Here is a 19,865-nt window from a genome sequence, read left to right as displayed (position 1 = left end):
TTTTCTGAGAGAGTATAAATAAGCTTGCCTTAATACGTTTATTATTGTACTACTTTACATTATTATTCTTATATTCAAGAGAGAAAAAGCTAGAGAGAAAGTTCTTGGAGTGTCGTTCAGATTCGTGGTTTTTCTCCCAGTTCTTGGGTTTCCACCACTAGGGGAAAAAAAGGAAGGGCTGCGCTGGAAGGACCGCTTTTTCTTCAAAATGCATCCCTTCTTTCTTGTAGGGTTGCGATTTTAAATAAAACGCAACCCTTCTTTCTTGTAGGGTTGTGGTTTTAAAGAAAACTGCAGTCCTTTACAAAAAGGGCTGCGCTTGACTAAAAAACGCAACCCTTCTTACAGTTAGAAGGGCTGCGTTTTTTAGACAAGCGCAACCCTTTTTTGTGAAGGGTTGCGCTTGTCCAAAAAAACGCAACCCTTCTGTTACGAAGGGCTGCGTTTTTTGGATAAGCGCAACCCTTCCTTATCATTTTTTCTTTTTGATTCTAATTGCGCGCATGTACAGTATACCCAAGCACATTTCTATTTCCCTCCCTTAGAAAAATTTTATGAGCGAGAAAATCCCCTTCCACTACCCACCACCTTCTTTGCGCGAACCCTAACTCCGCTAGCGCCACTAGCGTGCCACCGCCACGACGACGCACCACCTTCTCTCCTCCTTCCACTGCATTGACGCCATTGGTTCATTCTCCCCTCCCTCCACTACATTGATGCCACAAGTATAACCCATTCTCTCCTCCACTACATTGACACCACGACTAGTGCGCCACCACCACGCAGCTGCACCACCTTCTCCTCTCTTCTCTCCTCCACTACGAGTTATTCTAGAGCATCACTTCTCTCACTTGCTTTCGCGCTAAATCCCCTCTCATTATCTCTCTTCTTTTACATTTCTCTAATTTTTGTTTAATTTGATGGAAACTTCTATTTTTTGTTGTTAAATGTGCTTGTATTTGCTCAAAGAGTGATTGTTTGGGGTGGGTTGGGGTGGGGGAGGGCTGAGGGAGGGTGGGTTGGGGTGCTTGGCAGGTGGTGGGGAGGGCTGGCAGGGGTGGGGAGGGCTTGCAGGGGTGGGGAGGGTTGGGGAGGCTGGACAGGGGTGGGGGAGGGTTGGCAATGGGTGGGGAGGGCTGGCAGGGGTAGGGGAGGGCTGGGGATGCTGGGTAGAGGATGGGGGAGGGATGGCAGGGGGTGGGGGAGGGATGGGGATGTTGGGCAGGGGGTGGGTGAGGGCTGGCAAGGGGTGGGGGAGGGTGGGGGAGGGTTAGCCGGGGTGGGGGAGGGTTGTGGAGGTAGATTTATTTGTGTTTCTTGATATGAGATTGTATGAAAACGCAATGTAATTTAGCTATGAAATTTACAAGTTGTTTGAATCATCATCATATGCCTATATACCCGTTCAAGACTTACTCATTAAGAGTAAGTTTTGAATAGTCCCCGGTTTGGGACTTTTCTTGGACGTTTGATATCACTTAGGTGGTGAATGTGTGTCTTCTTTTCAATTCTGAGGAGATTATTGGCTTATCGTTTCTCTATATTGTTCTCTGGTTACATATGTAGATAAGCAATTATCTACATTGTGTACTTGGAGAACTGTAGGGAAATGCTGCCTGATTTTCCTTAGAGTTGAAAAGTTGGCATATATTCACCAGTGAGATTAGACGTCCTAGGATGGGTTAGGTTGGAGTGATAAGGACCTTTGGCTGCATGCATACAGTTGAACATATCACTATCTTAGCTTGCTCTATACGTGTGTGATTTGAATATGTGAGTGTATGTGCTTCCAAAGCATATTTATCGATTCATTTAACCCCAAATTCATTTTGAACATGATAATATGAGGCATAATGTAACTATTGTGTAGAGTTATAGGTTTGCAATTGTTGTTTGTTGCATTTCGAGAACGAAAAGGTCAATTTAGGCCTAGTTTTGCCTTTTCGCTCACAAATCGTACTTATCGAGTCATTTAACCCCAAATTCTCTTTGAACATGCTTATATGAGGTATAACTTAACTATTGTGTAGAGTTATAGGCTTGCATTTGTTGTTTGTTGCATTTCGGGAACGAAAAGGTCAATTTAGGCCTATTTTTGCCTTTTTGCGCCCAAATCATACTTATCGAGTCATTTAACCCCAAATTCTCTTTCAACATGATTATATGAGGTATAATGTAACTATTATGTAGATTCTTAGGCTTGCATTTGTTGTTGGTTGTATATTAGGAAATGTGATTTTAGGCCTATTTATGCCTTTTCGCGTCCAATTCCTATTTCTCGAGTCATTTAACTCCATTTTCTTTTTGATTATGATAAAATGAGATATAATATATCTAGTGCGTAGAGTTTTAGGCTTGCATTTGTTTTTGATTAGGTATATGTCATTTTTAGAACTACTAACTATGGTAAATGACTGAATTCTTATATTATGTGTTTACTCCTTGGTTGTCTTGCAAGCTTTATAAGAATAACACACCAAGTTGGAGGGCCTTCATCAATTCTATGTACACTTTTTACATTATTAAATATATATTTAAAGTTAATTATTACGTTCAAAAACTTGTCATATATTATTGCAATTTCATCGGGTTTTTTTGTGTCGAAGGGAGGTTTTGGGTGGGGGTGGGGTGGTGTGGGATGTTGGGTGGAGGGGTTGGCAGAGGGTGGGCTGGGATGGGGTGAAGGGGAGTCAAGGGTGTGGGCTGGGGGGCAGGGCAGGGGGAAGTGCATGGGGTGGGCTGGGGGTGGGGGGGAGTGTAGGGGGTGGGCATGGCTGCTGGCAAGGGTGTGGCTGGGGTGTACGGGGCTGGCAGGGGGCGTGCAGGGGTGGGCCTTGGTGTGGGCAGGGGTGCTGGTTGGGGTGGGCAGGGGCATTCTGGTAGGGTGGGTAGGGTGGGGGGAGTGCAGGTTGTGGGGGGAGTGCAGGTTATAAATCTGCATCAGATTAATTTTTTTAAAAAAAAATTTAAATACGAAGGACATAAAAACCATAGTTCAGATTGATATGGAAAACTAAACATTGAATCATGCAATAGCTACGAAGGCAACCATGTCTGGATCTAACCAAGTACCTGAGAATTGGCAAGAACTACTTCGATCTATGGAGGCCGAGAAACGTGAGGCTGAGGCTAGGATGACCTTAATGCAAGAACAACTAAGGCAACTAACCTTGAGGCTCAGGAGACAAAGAGGAGATGATGCCTATGAGGAATCTGATGGAGAGAGTGATGAAACTTATAGAGCTCCTCGAAACAATCCTACACGAAACCATAATGATATTAGGGTTGATATCCCTGACTATGATGGTAAGCTTGATGCAGATGGGTTTGTAGAATGGTTGAGAACAGTTGGGAGAGTTTTTGATTAGAAACAAATCCCTGAAGATAAGAGAGTTAAGCTTTTGGCTCTCAAGCTTCGAAAATATGCATCAACTTGGTGGGCTAGTGTATGCACCAAGAGATACAGACAAGGGAAAGAAAAGGTTCGAACATGGACCAAGATGAAGAAACTACCCAAACAAAAGTTTCTTCCTACTTATTATGTCCAAGAGAACTTCTCCAAGTTCCATTATCTACAACAAGGATCGAAATCAGTGGAGGATTATGCAAGGGAATTCGAAGCCTATCTTATGAAGTGTGAAGTTAAGGAGGATGAGCCACAAACATTGGTAAGATTCATTGGTGGATTAGATGTTAAAACTGCTAATGTTGTTGAATTACACCCCTTCTCTACCTTGGAGGAACTAATAAACCTCGCACACAAAGTTGAGAAACAACAAAAGACCAAAGGGAAAATGGAGGCATCACGCCCCTTTGCCAAAACAACCACCTATACTAAGCCAAATCCTACCCCTTCAAAACCTAACCAACCCTATGTCCCAAAAACCCCTACTTCTACGACCACCCCTATTCCAAATCGAGCACCTAGGAGACGTTTTAGGTGCCAAGGATTAGGACACATTGCTTCTGAGTGTCCTAACAAGAAGGTAGTAAGCCTTATGGAACTTGAGACACTAGAAGATGAGAATGAGGAGGAAAATGAAGCGTGTGAAGAAGAAGGTTATGAAGATGAATATGTTGGTCCAGATGAAGGAGAATGCTTGGTGGTGAGAAGAGCCTTAAGTGGCGTGGCAGATCATGAGGAATCACAACAAAGGGAGGCCATATTTCATACGAGGTGTACAATTGAAAACAAGGTTTGTACCTTGATCATTGATGGAGGAAGTTGCACCAATGTTGCTGCTCAAACAATGGTGGACAAACTCAAGCTCCCTACGTCACCTCATCCTAAACCTTATGTGATTCAATGGCTCAATCAAGGCAAAGGTATTCAAGTTACTCATAGATTGCTATTATCTTTTAGCATTGGTAGTAATTATAAAGAGGAGATTTGGTGTGATGTGATACCTATGGATGCATGTCATGTTTTGTTAGGGAGACCATGGTTGTTTGATAGGAGAGTTATTCATGATGGTTATAGAAACACATATTCATTCACGAAAAATGGCAAGAAAGTAACCCTCACCCCTATCATGTCCATGTCGAAAACGAAACAACATTCCACAAAAGAGAAATATCATTCACTTACCACCCTCTTAAAATCTTATTATCATGAACTTAGTCCTTTTAGAGAAGTATTGTTAAATATAGATCAAAAGGAAGAAGTTGATAATAATCTAAATCACCCTTTGCTTGCTCCCTTACTTGAAACCTACAAAGATGTCTTTCCACAAGAAATACCCCACGGCCTTCCCCCTAAAAGAGACATTCAACACAAAATTGACCTTATTCCTGGAGCTATGTTGCCTAATAAACATGCTTATAGAACAAATCCACAAGAAACTGAAGAAATAAGGAGACAAGTGAATGATTTGTTGTCTAAAGGCATGATTAGAGAGTCTTTGAGTCCTTGTGCAGTACCTACTCTCTTAGTCCCTAAAAAGAATGGTGAATGGCGCATGTGTGTTGATAGTAAGGCTATTAATAAGATCACAATCAAATATCGTTTTCCTATTCCAAGGTTGAATGATTTGTTGGATGATCTTAATGGTTCTAAAGTGTTTTCAAAGATAGATTTGAGGTTACCATCAAATAAGAATTTGTGAAGGAGATGAATGGAAGACGGCCTTTAAGACAAAGGAGGGTTTGTATGAATGGCTTGTAATGCCATTTGGATTGTCTAATGCACCTAGTACTTTCATGCGTTTAATGAATCAAACTATGAAGCCATTTCTTGGTCACTTTGTAGTTGTTTATTTTGATGATATCTTGGTGTATAGTGTTAATGAAAATGAGCATGTAAAACACTTAGAACAAGTGTTTAGAGTCTTAAGATCCAAATGTTTGTATGAAAACTTAGAAAAGTGTCATTTCTATTCTAGTCAAGTTGTATTTCTAGGCTTTATTGTATCTAGTGAAGGAATCAAAGCTGATGAGAAGAAGGTACAAGCAATCAAGGAGTGGCCTACTCCTACCTCCATGCAACAGGTTTGAAGTTTTCATGTCTTGGCTTCCTTTTATAGGAGGTTTGTTCGAAACTTTAGTGTACTCATGGCACCTATTACTAGGCTTACAAATTTGAGGAAGTTTGAATGGAACAAAGAGGCTCAAAGGGCGTTTGATGAGGTAAAGGACCAATTGACTAGTTCTCCTATATTGGCTTTACCAAACTTTAATGAAGTTTTTGAAGTAGAATGTGATGCAACTGGCATGAGAATTGGAGCTGTTCTTTCTTAAAATGGTAGGCCTTTGGCTTATTTTAGTGAGAAACTTAATGAGGCAAAACGGAAGTACTCAACTTATGATAAAGAGTTTTATGCCTTGGTGCGAGCCTTAGATCATTGGAGGCATTATCTTATTGCTAAGGAGTTCATTCTCCATAGTGATCATGAAGCTCTTAAGTATCTTCAAAGCCAACAAAAACTTCAACCAAGACATGCCAAATGGGTGGAGTATTTACAAACGTTCCATTTCACAATCAAACACAAAGCTGGAAAGATGAACAAGGGTGCGGATGCATTGTCAAGGAGATATTTGTTACTAACTTCTTTGAGTCCAAAAGTTTTAGGGCTCGAATTGTTGAAAGAATGCTATAAAGATGACAAAGATTTTGGTGTTTTGTTTGAGAAGTGCCACAATCATGCTCAAGGGGACTACTACCTACTCAAAGGGTTTCTTTTCAAGGGAAATCGTTTGTGTATCCCTAGGCATAGTGTTCGTGAATCTTTGATCAAGGAGTTCCATGAAGGTGGCCTTGCTGGTCATTTTGGTATTGAGAAGACAACCATGTTGGTGTGTGAGTATTTCTATTGGCCTAGATTGGCAAGAGATGTGGAGTTCCTAGTGAAGAGGTTTTTGATATTTCAAAAGGCTAAGGGGCATTTGCTACCCCAAGGTTTATTCATGCCATTGCCGGTTCCTCAAGCACCTTGGGAGGATGTGAGCTTGGATTTCATTGTTGGATTACCTAGAACCCAACGCCAAAAGGATTCAATCATGGTGGTGGTTGATAGGTTTTCTAAGATGGCACACTTTGTAGCGTGCCAAACTACTAATGATGTTGTTTCTTGTGCTAACTTGTATTTTAGGGAAATTGTTAGATTGCATGGAGTTCCTAAATGAATGGTGAGTGATCGTGATTCTAAGTTTTTAAGTCATTTTCGGCTTACATTATGGAAAAAGATGGGAACGAAACTCATGTTTAGTACATCAAGCCACCCCCAAACCGACGGCCAAACTGAAGTCACAAATAGGACCTTAGGCACCCTTCTTCGAGCCTTAGCCACAAAAAGCCCTAAACAATGGGAAGACATGCTACCCCATGCTGAGTTTGCCTACAACCGAGTCCCTAGCAAGACTACTGGTCTTAGTCCATTCTTTGTGGTCTATGGTCAAAACCCTTCCACTCCTCTAGACTTAGCCCCTTTTCCAACCCCCACAAAATATAGCCATGAAGCTGAAACACGAGCCAAAGAGATCCAAAAGTTGCATGAGCATGTACGAGAAAAGATAACCAAAGCAAATGAGAGGGTGAAAGAAAGAATAGACAAGAAGAAGAAGGATGTGCAATTCAAGCCATGAGACATGGTGTGGATTCACCTTAGGAAGGAACGCTTTGCTTCTAAGAGAAAGTCGAAGCTTAGCCCTAGATCAGATGGTCCATTCAAGGTGGTTGAGAAGGTGAACAACAATGCATACAAAATTGAACTTCCTGGAGACTATGGTGTGTCTGCTACCTTCAATGTGGCTGATTTAAGTCCATTTCATGATGAAGATGAAGAGTTACCAAGCTTGAGGTCAAGCTCTTCCAAAGAAGGGGAGGATGATGGAGGTCCATCCATTGATCGACCACTTATGCACATGATAGCTATGACATTAAGAGATGTTCTTAATTCTTTCATTTCATGTGATGTTTTTAGTGAGTCCCTAGTTAGCTTAGTTAATTAATCATCTATGATTAGCTAAGTTAATTTCTATCTTTATTGCTTTATTAGAAGAGTCATGTAAGCTTTAATTAGTGGATGTTGTCAACTAGTTAAAGTAGTTAGTGTTGTTGTTTGCTTTCCCTAAAGTCCGAAATGACTATGTAATAAACTAAGTTGTAAGTGGAACTACCTAAGTACGTGAAGCAAAGAGGCACCTACAATCAAGGAAGACATGATGAGTTATTTATGGAAGCCCTACAAAAGTGTCGTGCACTTTCAAACCAAAGAGCTGCATACTTAGGCGCCAATTCAAAAGACCACAACAACATTCCTATTCTTGAGGGAAGTTAAGAAGATCATGGAGCAGTTGGTGAAGAGAGTGGCAACGGGATTATTCACGTTCCAAGTCTCATGATGCACGTCCAAAGTATTGTTTGAATCACTTAGGACATGATCTCCATGTAATAGTTAGTGGATTGATGGTAGTTACTTAGTTGTTTTTCTTGCAATTAAGACATGACTTGTATAAATATTGAATTGAAGGGAATGAAATGATATATGAGTTTTATGACATAACGTGAGTTAATATTTTGCTTTGATTAATGACTTTATTAATCTAAGTGCCTTTGCTAACTTAACTATTCTAGCTTGAGTTATGTAGTGAATTAGTGATCTTAGGAACCTTAATTCTACTTAGTGGTGTGTCTATATCTAAGTTGATTTAAGTTAAGCTAATATCCATCTATTTCCTTTCCTCGTTCGAGTTTTTCATAATTGAAATATACCCAAAGTTCAGTGCTAGACTCAGTGCTATTCTTGTTCGAATTTTAAACTTATATGATTCGAGTGTTACTCCAACCATATAACAATACATTTATCAAAGGGTCTTCCCTGTGTAGAAGGGCCGGATAAGCTTGTGTGGGATTCTTGTCCAGTAGGACACTTCTCCTTACTAATCTCAAACAAAGTTTTCCTTAGAGAATTATATAGTATTTTTCGTTTGCTCTTTAGACAAAACAAATATAAATTTTTTAAAAGTTGTTTCTTGTTAACAAATGAAGATAAAAACACTTTTTTTTTTTTAATCTCAAAAGTATAAGTGAAACTCTGTTATATAGTCGGTAAATTACTTCTTAAAAAGTATATCTAATACACGATTGAAAGATCTTATCCGATCACTTGTTACATTATATTCCTCCTAGTTCTAACGTAATGGTGATAAACTCGCTCTTAACATGAAACAATACTTATAACCAATACGATCTAAGTCTAAGAACCCATTGGAACTATAAGTTGAAGCAATTCCATTAAAGTAGTTGGAAGGGCGATGGCGGTCATGACGACCAACATAGTAAGCCATCATGTAGCCGTAGGGGCCTGAAGAAGGCATGTCCAACCGGATAACCCACCAAAAGTTTATGTCAAAATCATAAGGTAAATCAGTACTAATATACACATCATATGACCGCGGCACAAAATCATTGAAATCATCAACTGGTTCTGATACTTGGTTAGTATGCCCTCCCATCCAAGGCAAGCTCGACGGAGGTCTATTATCACCAAGGCGATAATCACGAGGGTTAACTTTAATCACATTGAATGTGTTTGGCGGCAGTGGCCTCGCTCGAATAGTAGCAGCTGTGTACCAGTTATTCTGCATTGTATTAATTACATCATTCAAATCACTTACCTGTATATTCAAATTATCAATTTCATCCTTGGCCTTCTTAAGATTCACATCGGCATCATTATTCCCCTTTAGCTTTGTCTTCAGATCGTTGTTTTCATTAATCAATGTAGCATTGTCGTTGTTCGCCTTCTTGAGATCTGCATCAAGCTTTTCGTAGTCCACCACCTTCTTAGTCGTATTATTGGAGCGTACGCGATTCCATATGGTGGATGAAGGCTCAGGATTATAAGTTGTAAGATCGTCCACATAATCATCCCAAGGAAACAAGTCATTTAGCCTTAGAAACCGTGTCCCACTTAAGAGGCGGGTACCAGGAATACGAATATAGCAATATCCGTCACGATTTACGCGCAAATTCTGGTTTCTAAGATCTTGTATCAGGTTATCCAAACTAGCCCCCTTGATGGTACCACCGAACACCTTTAATTCGTTGTATGAAGCTGTAGCAGCTGAACCTGTTGACGCTATTGTTATAGTGGCATCGGCTGTAAAACTGATGTTCCTGGGGTTTGCAGCGTCTTTTGCAGGGGCCCTAAACCCTTGGAGAACTGAGTTTCGTAGTTCAGAACCAATGAACACCAACGGATCACTCAGATCATACGCCATCCTTTCTGCCTGTTTTATGTTCTGCAACGTAAGGTTCACTCATATTAGTTCAATGAATCAAAACTAATTATGCCAGACTCCAGTAGACCAGTACTGAGAAAATTTCCCTAAGTATCGTAAGAGTATTTCCAGTAGCGGATTCAGGAAGTGAGGCAAGTGGGTTCGGAATAAACATAAATTTCAAATTAGATTTTACCATCCATAGTTACATTTTTTAATATAAAGGAAAACCTTCAACAACTGTATCTAACAAAGCTTTCATTCTTGCTTACATTGTAACAAAAAATTAAAATATTGTACTAACAAAAGATTAATATCTTATAAACAAATACAGAGTTATAAAATGAACTACCCTTTGAGTATCAATTATTAAGACATTTTTCATTAAATCAAACTATCAATTAAGTGTTGAAAGTAATTATTATATATCTAAGATATGAAACAATGAAAAAAAAAATTAGCAACTAGCACACTTTTTATTACATATCATATAAATATATGAGCAGTGAATCAAATAATTAACATAGTAATTAACTTAGTGCATGATTAATTGGAGAACGGGAAGAGAACGAAAAATAACCTGGATTCATTACCTTTTGATGTATTAATACTTGGTGGGAGGGTGAAATTTATAAATATAGAGACTTAAATAATAAAGGGAGGATTAAAAAAATGGAAATAGAAGACCAAAAAATGAAATATAAGTTGTAGAACCCGCGACCTTGTCTCAGGGAGACATTCTATCACGCGGAGTTTACGGATGAGGCACATTGGTATCAAATTAAATATAACGCGTATTTATTACATATTCTTTCCTTATTGTCTTTATTTTTCAGTTTTTAGTCCGGATCCGTGTGGATTCAGTTGAACCCACTTAAGCCACGCTGAATCCGCCACTGGGTATTTGGCTATTGATTGTTACTTTTACCTAATTGTTGATAGTTTTATTTACCTGATTTAACCGACTATTTGTTTCGTAGATTTATGTAGTAGGTTGTTTGATTATTTAATTTCTACATATATGTTTTTAAGTTAATTATTGGAGTTAGCAGCTTAATGCAAGATCAAAGTAAAAACCAACACTCAGTATACAACTTTTAAATTTTTGGATGATGAGAAGTTTACTTTTTAACTACCAATAAACCTATTCATCTATCATCAAATTCTTTTAATTTGTTTCATGAGATTGAAAAACCAAAAGTCAATGAAAACTTATGCAAAAACAACTCATCAAACACCTTGTCATCATGAGTAATTCAAAAGATGCAAGTTAATTAAAAGAAAAAAAGTCCTATCTATACAAGCTTTCTAGGATGTTAGTTTGACTGTAGCAATAACGGTAATTAAAATAGTGTCGAATCTTATTTTTTCAAAAATACTGTTAAATCACCAAGGATTGTCCAAACAAAGCAAATATACTTGTTAGCGCACATTAAGAGCAATGATAAGTAAAAAGCAGATGAATTTAGAAGAAAAGTGTAGATTAACTGGACCACTTGTCAATAAAATTGAGTTGGGGAACAAAGTAAGTATACTTGTGAGGGCACATTAAGAAAAGGTTAGCCTGATCCCAAAAATGCCCAGACTCGGGCAGATCTTTTGAGCCGGGTTTTTGGCATGACCTGATATTTTTGAAAAATTGTTTGAAATAAGTAGTCCACTTTTATACGTTCTTTCTATTTTTTTTTTTTTGATGCTAATGAGGCAGAGCCAAAAGAGATACGTTCTTTCTATTTTAAGTCTATCTTTGATTATTTTTGATTGAGTTAAGTTGTATGTGTGTTTTCTTTTATTATGTTTTAACCTGTTTGTGACTTGTTTAATAAGTTACTTATGTTACGTGTTACAATGTCTCATCGCCACCCTAGCTTCCCTCACCTGTTTTAGACAAAAGGACATTGTAACATGTATCAAAAGTAACCTACTAAACAAGTCACAAACATGTTAAAACTCAATAGAAAAAATCAGACATACAAACCTAACTCAATCAGAAATAATCAAAATATAAACTTAAAATGAGAAGACCGTGCAAAAATTGACTTATTTAAAACAAATTTTCAGATATTTTTTTGTTTAAGATGAGTTTTGAACAATATAAACATGAATTTTCATTTCAAAGTTTGGTCCTCATTTTGACTCAAAGAACCTGCTATTTTTCTCGTGAAAAAGCGGGTTTTGGTCAAGAAGAGAAAGTCCCAAAATTCATCCCAGCCTAGCTCCACAAGCAGGCTAATTTATTTGGCAACCCAGCCAAACCCGACCCAGCCCGTCCTTTGATTACCTTAAAAAAAAAAAACAGACTTTGTATACCTTAAAAAAAACAGACTTTGTATAGATGCTAAAAATTTAAAGGCGTACCTCCGAAATAGAACTCAATGAATGAAAAAGTGCTGAAGCAGATTGTGCACCATTTGTCCTTCGAACACCTATTATATAGTAGATTCCAGTGGACTAGACAACTTAGAGTTTAATATTTTACTTTATTTTTGTTTTTATTTTGTACTTTTTGTTGCGTGCCATTGCCAACTGCCAGCTGTTATGAGCCAGTTAATTATTTAAAAATTAAGTTTCACTAAAACAAATTTCAAATAAGTCTAACCATCTCTCTAGGAATGGCAATAGATAAGGTCGTTTTTGAAAATATTTAGATTTTAGATCCGGGGCAAAAATAAGAAAATGGGCCCTAATACACAACACTTTTAAGAGATATGAGTGAAAATTACACAATTTTATGAGCTAAACAAACAAAAATTCATTACTCCTACAATCTATAAACTATTCTAAAGAAGACTACGCATACAAATATGTTATTTTGCATTTGAGCATTTTTTGATGCGAAATAAATGATGACAACACTACCATCAATCTTACTTGTGCCATTCCAACATATCTTTAATTCTATCATTTGCATAAAATATATTATTGTGATATTATTGGCTTCAAATAAATTTTAACGATTATCTAAAAATATTATTAACATACAAAATTAAAAACACTATTGCCTAGACAAAAGAATGGCTGCTAGAAACTCACAACAGAATTCAAACTTTTACAATTGTATATAAAAATTTCGTAGTTAACTTTAGAATTATATCTATTCTCACTCAAGGATTAAAATTAAAATTTAAGCAGAAGTACTAGTTAAAAGACATAAAAGATCATCTATATAAGCAGAAGTACTAGTTGAAACGAGAGATGCAGAAGACATAAAAATTAGGTACTACTTGAAAGAAAATAGCCATTTCTAAAATTTGGCAAGATTATATTCACTAACTTAAGATATCATAGAGTGAGTATAAGGAAAAGAGAGGAAATTGAAGGATTTTGTTCTCGATTGTTAGAGTATATATTTGTAAACATATGTTAATAGTTTGAATTAGTCAGCTTTGTATATATTTAGTTTTTTTTTTTTTTTGCGATCAAGTGTTACAAACTAAATGTATTTGGACAAAATATGGAACAATATATTCAATAATATTATGTGAATTGAAATTAGTTGAATTTGGAACTACACGTTCTGAAATGTAATTTGAAACAAGGGACTTTCGAATTAATATTTAATAATATGTTTACTTTATACTAGATCTGGAAGATGAAAATCAAAAGTTTAGAATCTTTTTGGAAGACAGGTGGGGGAAAATCACAAAAGAAGATTGCGAAACACTATGGGGATCAACTTTTGAATGATCGTTTAGTCACTTATATTGAGAGGGATCTTTTTTTTTTTTTTCAAGTTAGTGATGGTGATGTAATTAACCGCTTCCAATCTATAAAAGGTCGTCGGATGCCCTTGTAATTTAATTTTTTATTTATTTGAAACTTATGTATTTTCATCGTTTTAAATTAGTTGTGATTTGAATGATTAATTGATATTGGCATAGTATTTTGGATTAAATTTTTAGTCGTAAATTTTAACTCTAGCATCGTATTTTGTTTTATTTGATTTTATCTTATCCGTACCCCCATCATGTTATTCTTGGATACGCCATTGGTGACCGCAACGTTTTGCTAGAAGCTAATTGTGGTATGTTTGTTACTATAATAGGGTCAACTACTAATATATATTGGGTCTTATAGATCACACAATGTGACAACCGTTGGATATTACCCAAACTAATTTGTGAAATAGGTTGGATGGTTTTAGATGGGTGGTATGAGATGTAACTCATGAGTTTAGTAAGCTCATAATGTGTGTGACATTATGAGGCAAATAAAGCCTCATGAAGCACCTCTTTGTAACCACCTTATATAGGGATTTGGGGGTTACAAAGTGAGTACACACATTACATCATCTTGCACTAGTAGAATAAATGCTATTTGCTGCGCTGATATTGCTGCGGTATTACCTGTACGCAACAATATAACACGCAAAAAGAAAAAAAAATTAAAAATTACAATATTGCTGCGGTTTCCCGCCAAAAACCGCAGCAATATTAGTCAACGGGCAAATTTTGAAAACATGTGGGCCCCTGAACAGCGAATATTGCTGCGGTTTCCACGTGGCAACCGCAGCAATATATTAAAAAAAATATTTTTTTAATATATTGCTGCGGTCCTACGTGGAAACCGCAGCAATATAGCTAAAAAAAAATTAAATCGTAAAAATCTTTAAGTGGGGCGCCTTTCCCCTCTCATATCTCCCCTTCTCTCATGTAAACCCTAAATATAAATAAACTGGGCGCCTCTCTCCTCTCAAAACTCCCCCTCTCAAAGCTCCCAGCCCCTCTCTCTCTTCCCTCCCTCACATCTCACTCCCGGAATTTCCCTCTCTCTCTCTCGTGTAGAATTCCGGTCGTCATCCTCACATCCTCTTTCTTTTCGTTTGTTCGGCCGTTGAAACTTAAAGCCCTAAATCGGAGATTTTTCTGCTTCGTCATCATCACGCGATTTCGTCTGGTTTTCTTCGTTGGGGGTCTCGTTCGTGAGTCGAAGGGTTGGTTCGTCGTTCCAGTCGTCCTTCGTCGTTCCAGTCATCCTTTGTCGTTCGTGCGGTCCAGTCGTTCGTCGTTCGTGCGGTCTAGTCGTTCGTCGTTCGTCGTTCGTGCGGTCCAGTCCTTCGTCGTTCGTGCGGCGGGCGGCCATCTGGATTTCACTTGTTCGTTGTGGACTTGTGGTGTTGTGTTTTTTGACGATTTGATCTGGAAAGTTGTCGAAGCACTTCATTTTTTTTCTTTTTGATTTGTTTTAATTTTTTCATTTTAGTTTGTTAAGAATTTTTGTTTCGTTGTGGTATCTAGTATGTACAATTCAGTTTATTGTTTTCTTTGGTTTCTTACTTTTTAATTTTAATTTGTTTTTTGATTTTTTTAGTTTTATGTTTTAGTTTTAATTTGTTGCTTAGTTTGTTGTAATTTTTTTATACTTTTGATTTTTATACTATACCTTACCTATATTGTAATAATATATTTCATTTTGTATTGTTTATATTTTTGAATGTTATATAATATTTTTTTATCATTAGTTATAATCAATAGTGTTTTCTTTGTTTTAGCCTTTTTGTCTTTCAAATTTGATGACAAAATACCAAAAAAAAAAAAAAACTTTTTTTACACCTGTACTACTACATATTGCTGCGGTTTCTGGCCCAGAACCGTAGCAATATTACTTTTTTATAATAAAAAAAGTAATATTGCTGCGGTTCTGGGCCAGGAACCGCAATAATATTACCTTTCTGGGCCACCTTATTTCACCACAATTCCTAATATTGCTGCGGTTTGGTCATTAAAACCGCAACAATATTACGTTATATTGCTGCGGTTTAAAACCGCAGCAATATTATTATTACCTATTGCTGCGCCCTTAATTGCTGCGCGCCCTATTCCGCAGCAATAGGGCACTTTTTAACCGCAACAAGTAGCCTTTTTTCTACTAGTGTTGAGAGGAAAAAAAAAAAAATTTCTCCTTGCTCTTCTTTCCCCCATTTGACTACCATACACCCCAAAAGCAAGAGGGTTTTCCTCTTTTTCGCACTAGCATACATGGTGATCCAAGGGTTGTTCGTGGACCAACACTAGAGGAATGACGTTTGACGTTCTAACAAATCTCCACTAGAAGGCTTGTGGTGTAAGAAAAATCCACACATCAAGAGGTATAATTCTATACATTTATTAGATTCATGTTAATTTATGCAAAGATCTTGGGTTAGATGTTTGATATATGATACTCGTTTTCCGCATTTAGCATCTATAGTCCTACAGTGGTATCAGTTAGCCTATTGCATATATGATCATGTTGATGCATGTTTTCCTTCATTTTCTAATTCATTTAGGAGAGGATATTAGCATGAGGATATTGTTTGCATGATTAACATAGAATTTTAATCCAGTGGGAGTATAAAAGTTATGTTAGGTGTTTATTTTTATGATACTTATTTTTATATTAGGTTGTTAGTTTTAATAAGTTGATTAATTCTTTCATGCTAGTATATGTGATTAATTATCATGCTATTTTTATATTTTCATATGATTAAAATATATATGGTGCCTAAAAGTGGTTAAGTATTGTTCTTTAAATTTAATAGTTGATTGAATTTGTTAGATTAATATTTTAGAGACTTTAAGAGATAAATTCTAATATGATTAAAATTTGTCTTAAGGTACTAACCATTTGATTTGATATGAGATTAAATCTAGATGGTGTTATTAAAGCATGATAATTATTTCTAATAGTTGATTATAATGCATGTTTACATCTATATATATATATATATATATATATATATATATATATATATATATATATATATAATATATATATATATATATATATATATAGGGGTAAGATCACATGAAAATGCTCCTTACATGAGAAATAAGAATGAATCTCAACCACATGATTAGATTAGAGTTACAACACTTGTTCATTATAGTTATACCTCCCTAAAAAATTTTGAGCCCAAAAACAAAAGTTTGTTTGATTTTTTTTTCTCTAATATTCTTTTTTTGGAGTCACGTCACTTTTTCATTAGAGTTAAGTCACTTATTCATAAGAGTTATAGCGCATAAAATTCATTCTCATTTCTCATGTAATGGATGCATGCAGGCTAGTATGGCCCAAACTTGGATAGAGAATATGATTTGCGTATCGTTAATGTATTTTTCTAATCTAAATACAATCTACATATCGTTAGTATTTTTGTAATTTTTTAGTTTATAATTCCAAAATATTTATTCAAGTAGAAATGAGAAGAATGGTGATTCAATTTTATCCTATGAAGCACAAGGATGGAGATCTATGGTGATTCAACAATGGAGGACTTAAATAAAAGTCTTTAGGTTTAGGGGTCATACTAGGATCAGATTTTATTTTGTATTTATGGTATGTTTGGATAGGTGAATTTCATTTCAATTCTGGAATTGTTCGATTCCATTGTTTGGATGAGTATGAATGAATTTATTGCAAATTCAGATTTATTGAGAAAAGTCCATTAAATGAGGAAATTTAAGTGATGCAATTTTTCTTGTCATTTAAAATTACTTAGCTTACTTCTGAAAAGATCTATCACACTCTCTTTCCCCCTCCCCACCCTAAAAGCCCCAACACTATCACTCTTTCTCTCTCCTCCACCTACTGAATACTGATATGAATTTATTAGTTTTTCCCAAACAAGAGTATTTGGATAGGGATTCAAGAACTTGAATTCCTGCATTTTAAATCAAGCAATTGAAATGAATTCATCATTCCCAAACACAACCTTAAGTATTTTCTTTTAAATGATTTCTAATTCTTAGTTGATGGGTGATTGTCAAGGTGATTATAGCTCCCATGTAATGAAGTTACCCACAACGTTGGAGACAGCTTTCTAGTCCTTGACAGACTTCTAGTCCTAGACAGACTTGTCCACCACCGCCAACAACCACACCAACACCACCACCAACACCCACACCAACACCACCACCAACAAAACACACACCGTCATAACAACCCCAACAACAATTACTTCAACAAGTGATGATTTTTCGTTTTTTAGATCTATGATTTTTTGATGTTTGTTTTGGTTAATGTTTAATGTAATTTCAGATCTATAATTTTTCTCTATAATTTTTCCAGTTCGTTTTTTTTATTTTTGTTCATTTTCGTTCTTTTTTTCTTTTTTTCGTTCTTTTTTTTCATTTCCGATCTATAACATGGTTGTTTTCATTCTTTTTTCTCTATATTTACGTTCTTTTTTTTCATTTCAGATCTATAACATGTTTGTTTTCGTTCTTTTTTCTCTATATTTTTGTTCTTTTTTTTCATTTCAGATCTATAACATGTTAGGAATATATCATTGGACCACGTTCCAGATAATTGACAAGGGTAACTTGTTAGTAGAAACAATGCAGTTATGGTGGAATCCAAAATTAATTAATGCAGAAAGTCAATAACCAATGACTCAGTCATCAATGGCTTGGATGTATTCTTAATAAATTTCCTTGTTATATTATTGGTTCGGTTTCATTTTGTCCTTATTCTTTTACTAGTCTCTATACATTTGCAAATGAGAATCATCCTTTTTTATGTTGGTACTGCATCCTCTTTGGTTATAATTTAAAGATGTTACAATTGCTGTAAGTGTGGGTTATGGTGTGTATACACTACAAAAAAAAAGTCCATTTAGAGACGGACAAAATCCGTCCCTAAATAGGTCAAATCCGTCGCTATATGGGCTTAGAGACGGATTTAGAGACGGATATTGTCCCTCTCTAAAACCCTTGTCGCTAATTCGAGTTAGAGACGGATTTTCGAAATCCGTCTATAAGCTTAGAGACGGATTTTGCAAATCCGTCTCTAAGCTTAGAGACGGATTTCGAAAATCCGTCTCTAAATTCGCTGAAAATATAAAAAATACATAAACGAAATTAACAACACGATAGTTCCTAATATTATCATGATTATATTTAATCACCTATTATTACCTACCTAGTTCAAGTTGATCTCATTACCATTTAGGAATATCCCTTAAGTAAACCCGGTTCAGCTCTACAAGGGAAAAGATAAGAAGACTCCACAGTCGCAAGAATTGCTGTTCGTAGGAATCGAACTTGTAACCTCAAAGAAACGAGAAGAAGCTCCAACCAACTACACCATATACAACTTGTATACTTCTCTACATAATATTGGTAATATGAGAAGAAAAATTAGAGATGGATTCAAAAATCCGTCCCTAATTTAGAGACGGATTTTCAAATCCGTCCCTAATTTAGAGACGGATTTTCAAATCCGTCCCTAATTTAGAGACGGATTTTCAAATCCGTCCCTAAATTAGAGACGGATTTCTAATATCCGTCTCTAAATTAGAGACGGATTTCTAAAATCCGTTTCTAACTTAGAGACGGATTTTTAAAATCCGTCCCTAAATTAAAGAAGCGCAATAAAATATTCATATTTGAATTTAGAGACGGATTTTTAGAATCCGTCTCTAAATTTAGAGACGGATTCTAAAAATCCGTCCCTAAATTAGAGACGGATTCTAAAAATCCGTCCCTAAATTAAATACGTGCAATAAAATATTCATATGTAAATTTAAATCCGTCTCTAACTTTAGGGACGGATTATCAATATCCGTCCCTAAGTTAGAGACGGATTTTCAAAATCCGTCTCTAAAGTTATTTCAAGACGGATTTTTAAAATCCGTCTCTAACTTTAGGGACGGATTTTTAAAATCCGTCCCTAAAGTAGAGACGGATTTAAAAATCCGTCTCTAATTTAGGGACGGATTTAAAAATCCGTCTCTAATTTAGAGACGGATTTAAAAAATCCGTCTCTAAATAAATTTAGAAACGGATTATCAATATTCCGTCTCTAAATTAGAAACGGATATATATCCGTCTCAAAAAATCCGTCGCTATATAAGCTTTTTTTTGTAGTGATACGGCAATTTCAAGCAACCTTAGATATCAAATTTTTCCTTTGCTGTAAGAACAGGCAACACATTCCTGGGTTCATTGATCATCTTTTCTGTTTGGGATTGTTTAAACAATATGAACATGAGTAGATATATTTAGGAGTAAAAAAATGTCAATTTTTTATTTTTATTTTTATCTTTTTATGGGTCAAAAGGGCTGCGTTTTTTACTAAAAACGCATTGCGGTTTTAGGTAAAAAACGCAGCCCTTTTAAGCATGAAAGGTTGCGTTTGTTGTTAAAAACGCAGCGCTACTAAAA

The 19,865-nt window shown here is 36.1% G+C and overlaps 2 protein-coding genes across 2 annotated transcripts; one reads left to right on the top strand and one right to left on the bottom strand.

Moving 5' to 3' along the window:
• Window positions 1-3,500: 3,500 nt before the first annotated feature.
• Window positions 3,501-5,105, top strand: LOC104883184 (uncharacterized). Its single transcript, XM_010667667.2, has one exon. It carries the CDS (start codon window positions 3,501-3,503, stop codon window positions 5,103-5,105), a length of 1,605 nt encoding a protein of 534 aa, XP_010665969.1.
• Window positions 5,106-8,510: 3,405 nt separating this feature from the next.
• On the bottom strand, window positions 8,511-12,154 carry LOC104883160 (hypothetical protein). The gene is made up of 2 exons (XM_010667630.2): window positions 12,079-12,154; window positions 8,511-9,741 (listed from the first exon to the last, which is right to left on the bottom strand). Exon 2 carries the CDS (start codon window positions 9,718-9,720, stop codon window positions 8,629-8,631), a length of 1,092 nt encoding a protein of 363 aa, XP_010665932.1. The 5' UTR covers window positions 9,721-9,741; window positions 12,079-12,154; the 3' UTR covers window positions 8,511-8,628.
• Window positions 12,155-19,865: the final 7,711 nt, after the last annotated feature.

This window comes from Beta vulgaris, chromosome 9 (assembly GCF_026745355.1).
Source record: "Beta vulgaris subsp. vulgaris cultivar EL10 chromosome 9, EL10.2, whole genome shotgun sequence".
NCBI lineage: Eukaryota > Viridiplantae > Streptophyta > Magnoliopsida > Caryophyllales > Amaranthaceae > Beta > Beta vulgaris.
Note: the sequence above shows the minus strand (reverse complement) of the source record. Positions and strands in the feature narration are given on the sequence as shown.

Coding starts and splice junctions, on each gene's coding strand:
- LOC104883184 (XM_010667667.2), top strand. CDS start 3,501: ATGAAGAAACTACCCAAACAAAAGTTTCTTCCTACTTATTATGTCCAA.
- LOC104883160 (XM_010667630.2), bottom strand. CDS start 9,720: ATGGCGTATGATCTGAGTGATCCGTTGGTGTTCATTGGTTCTGAACTA.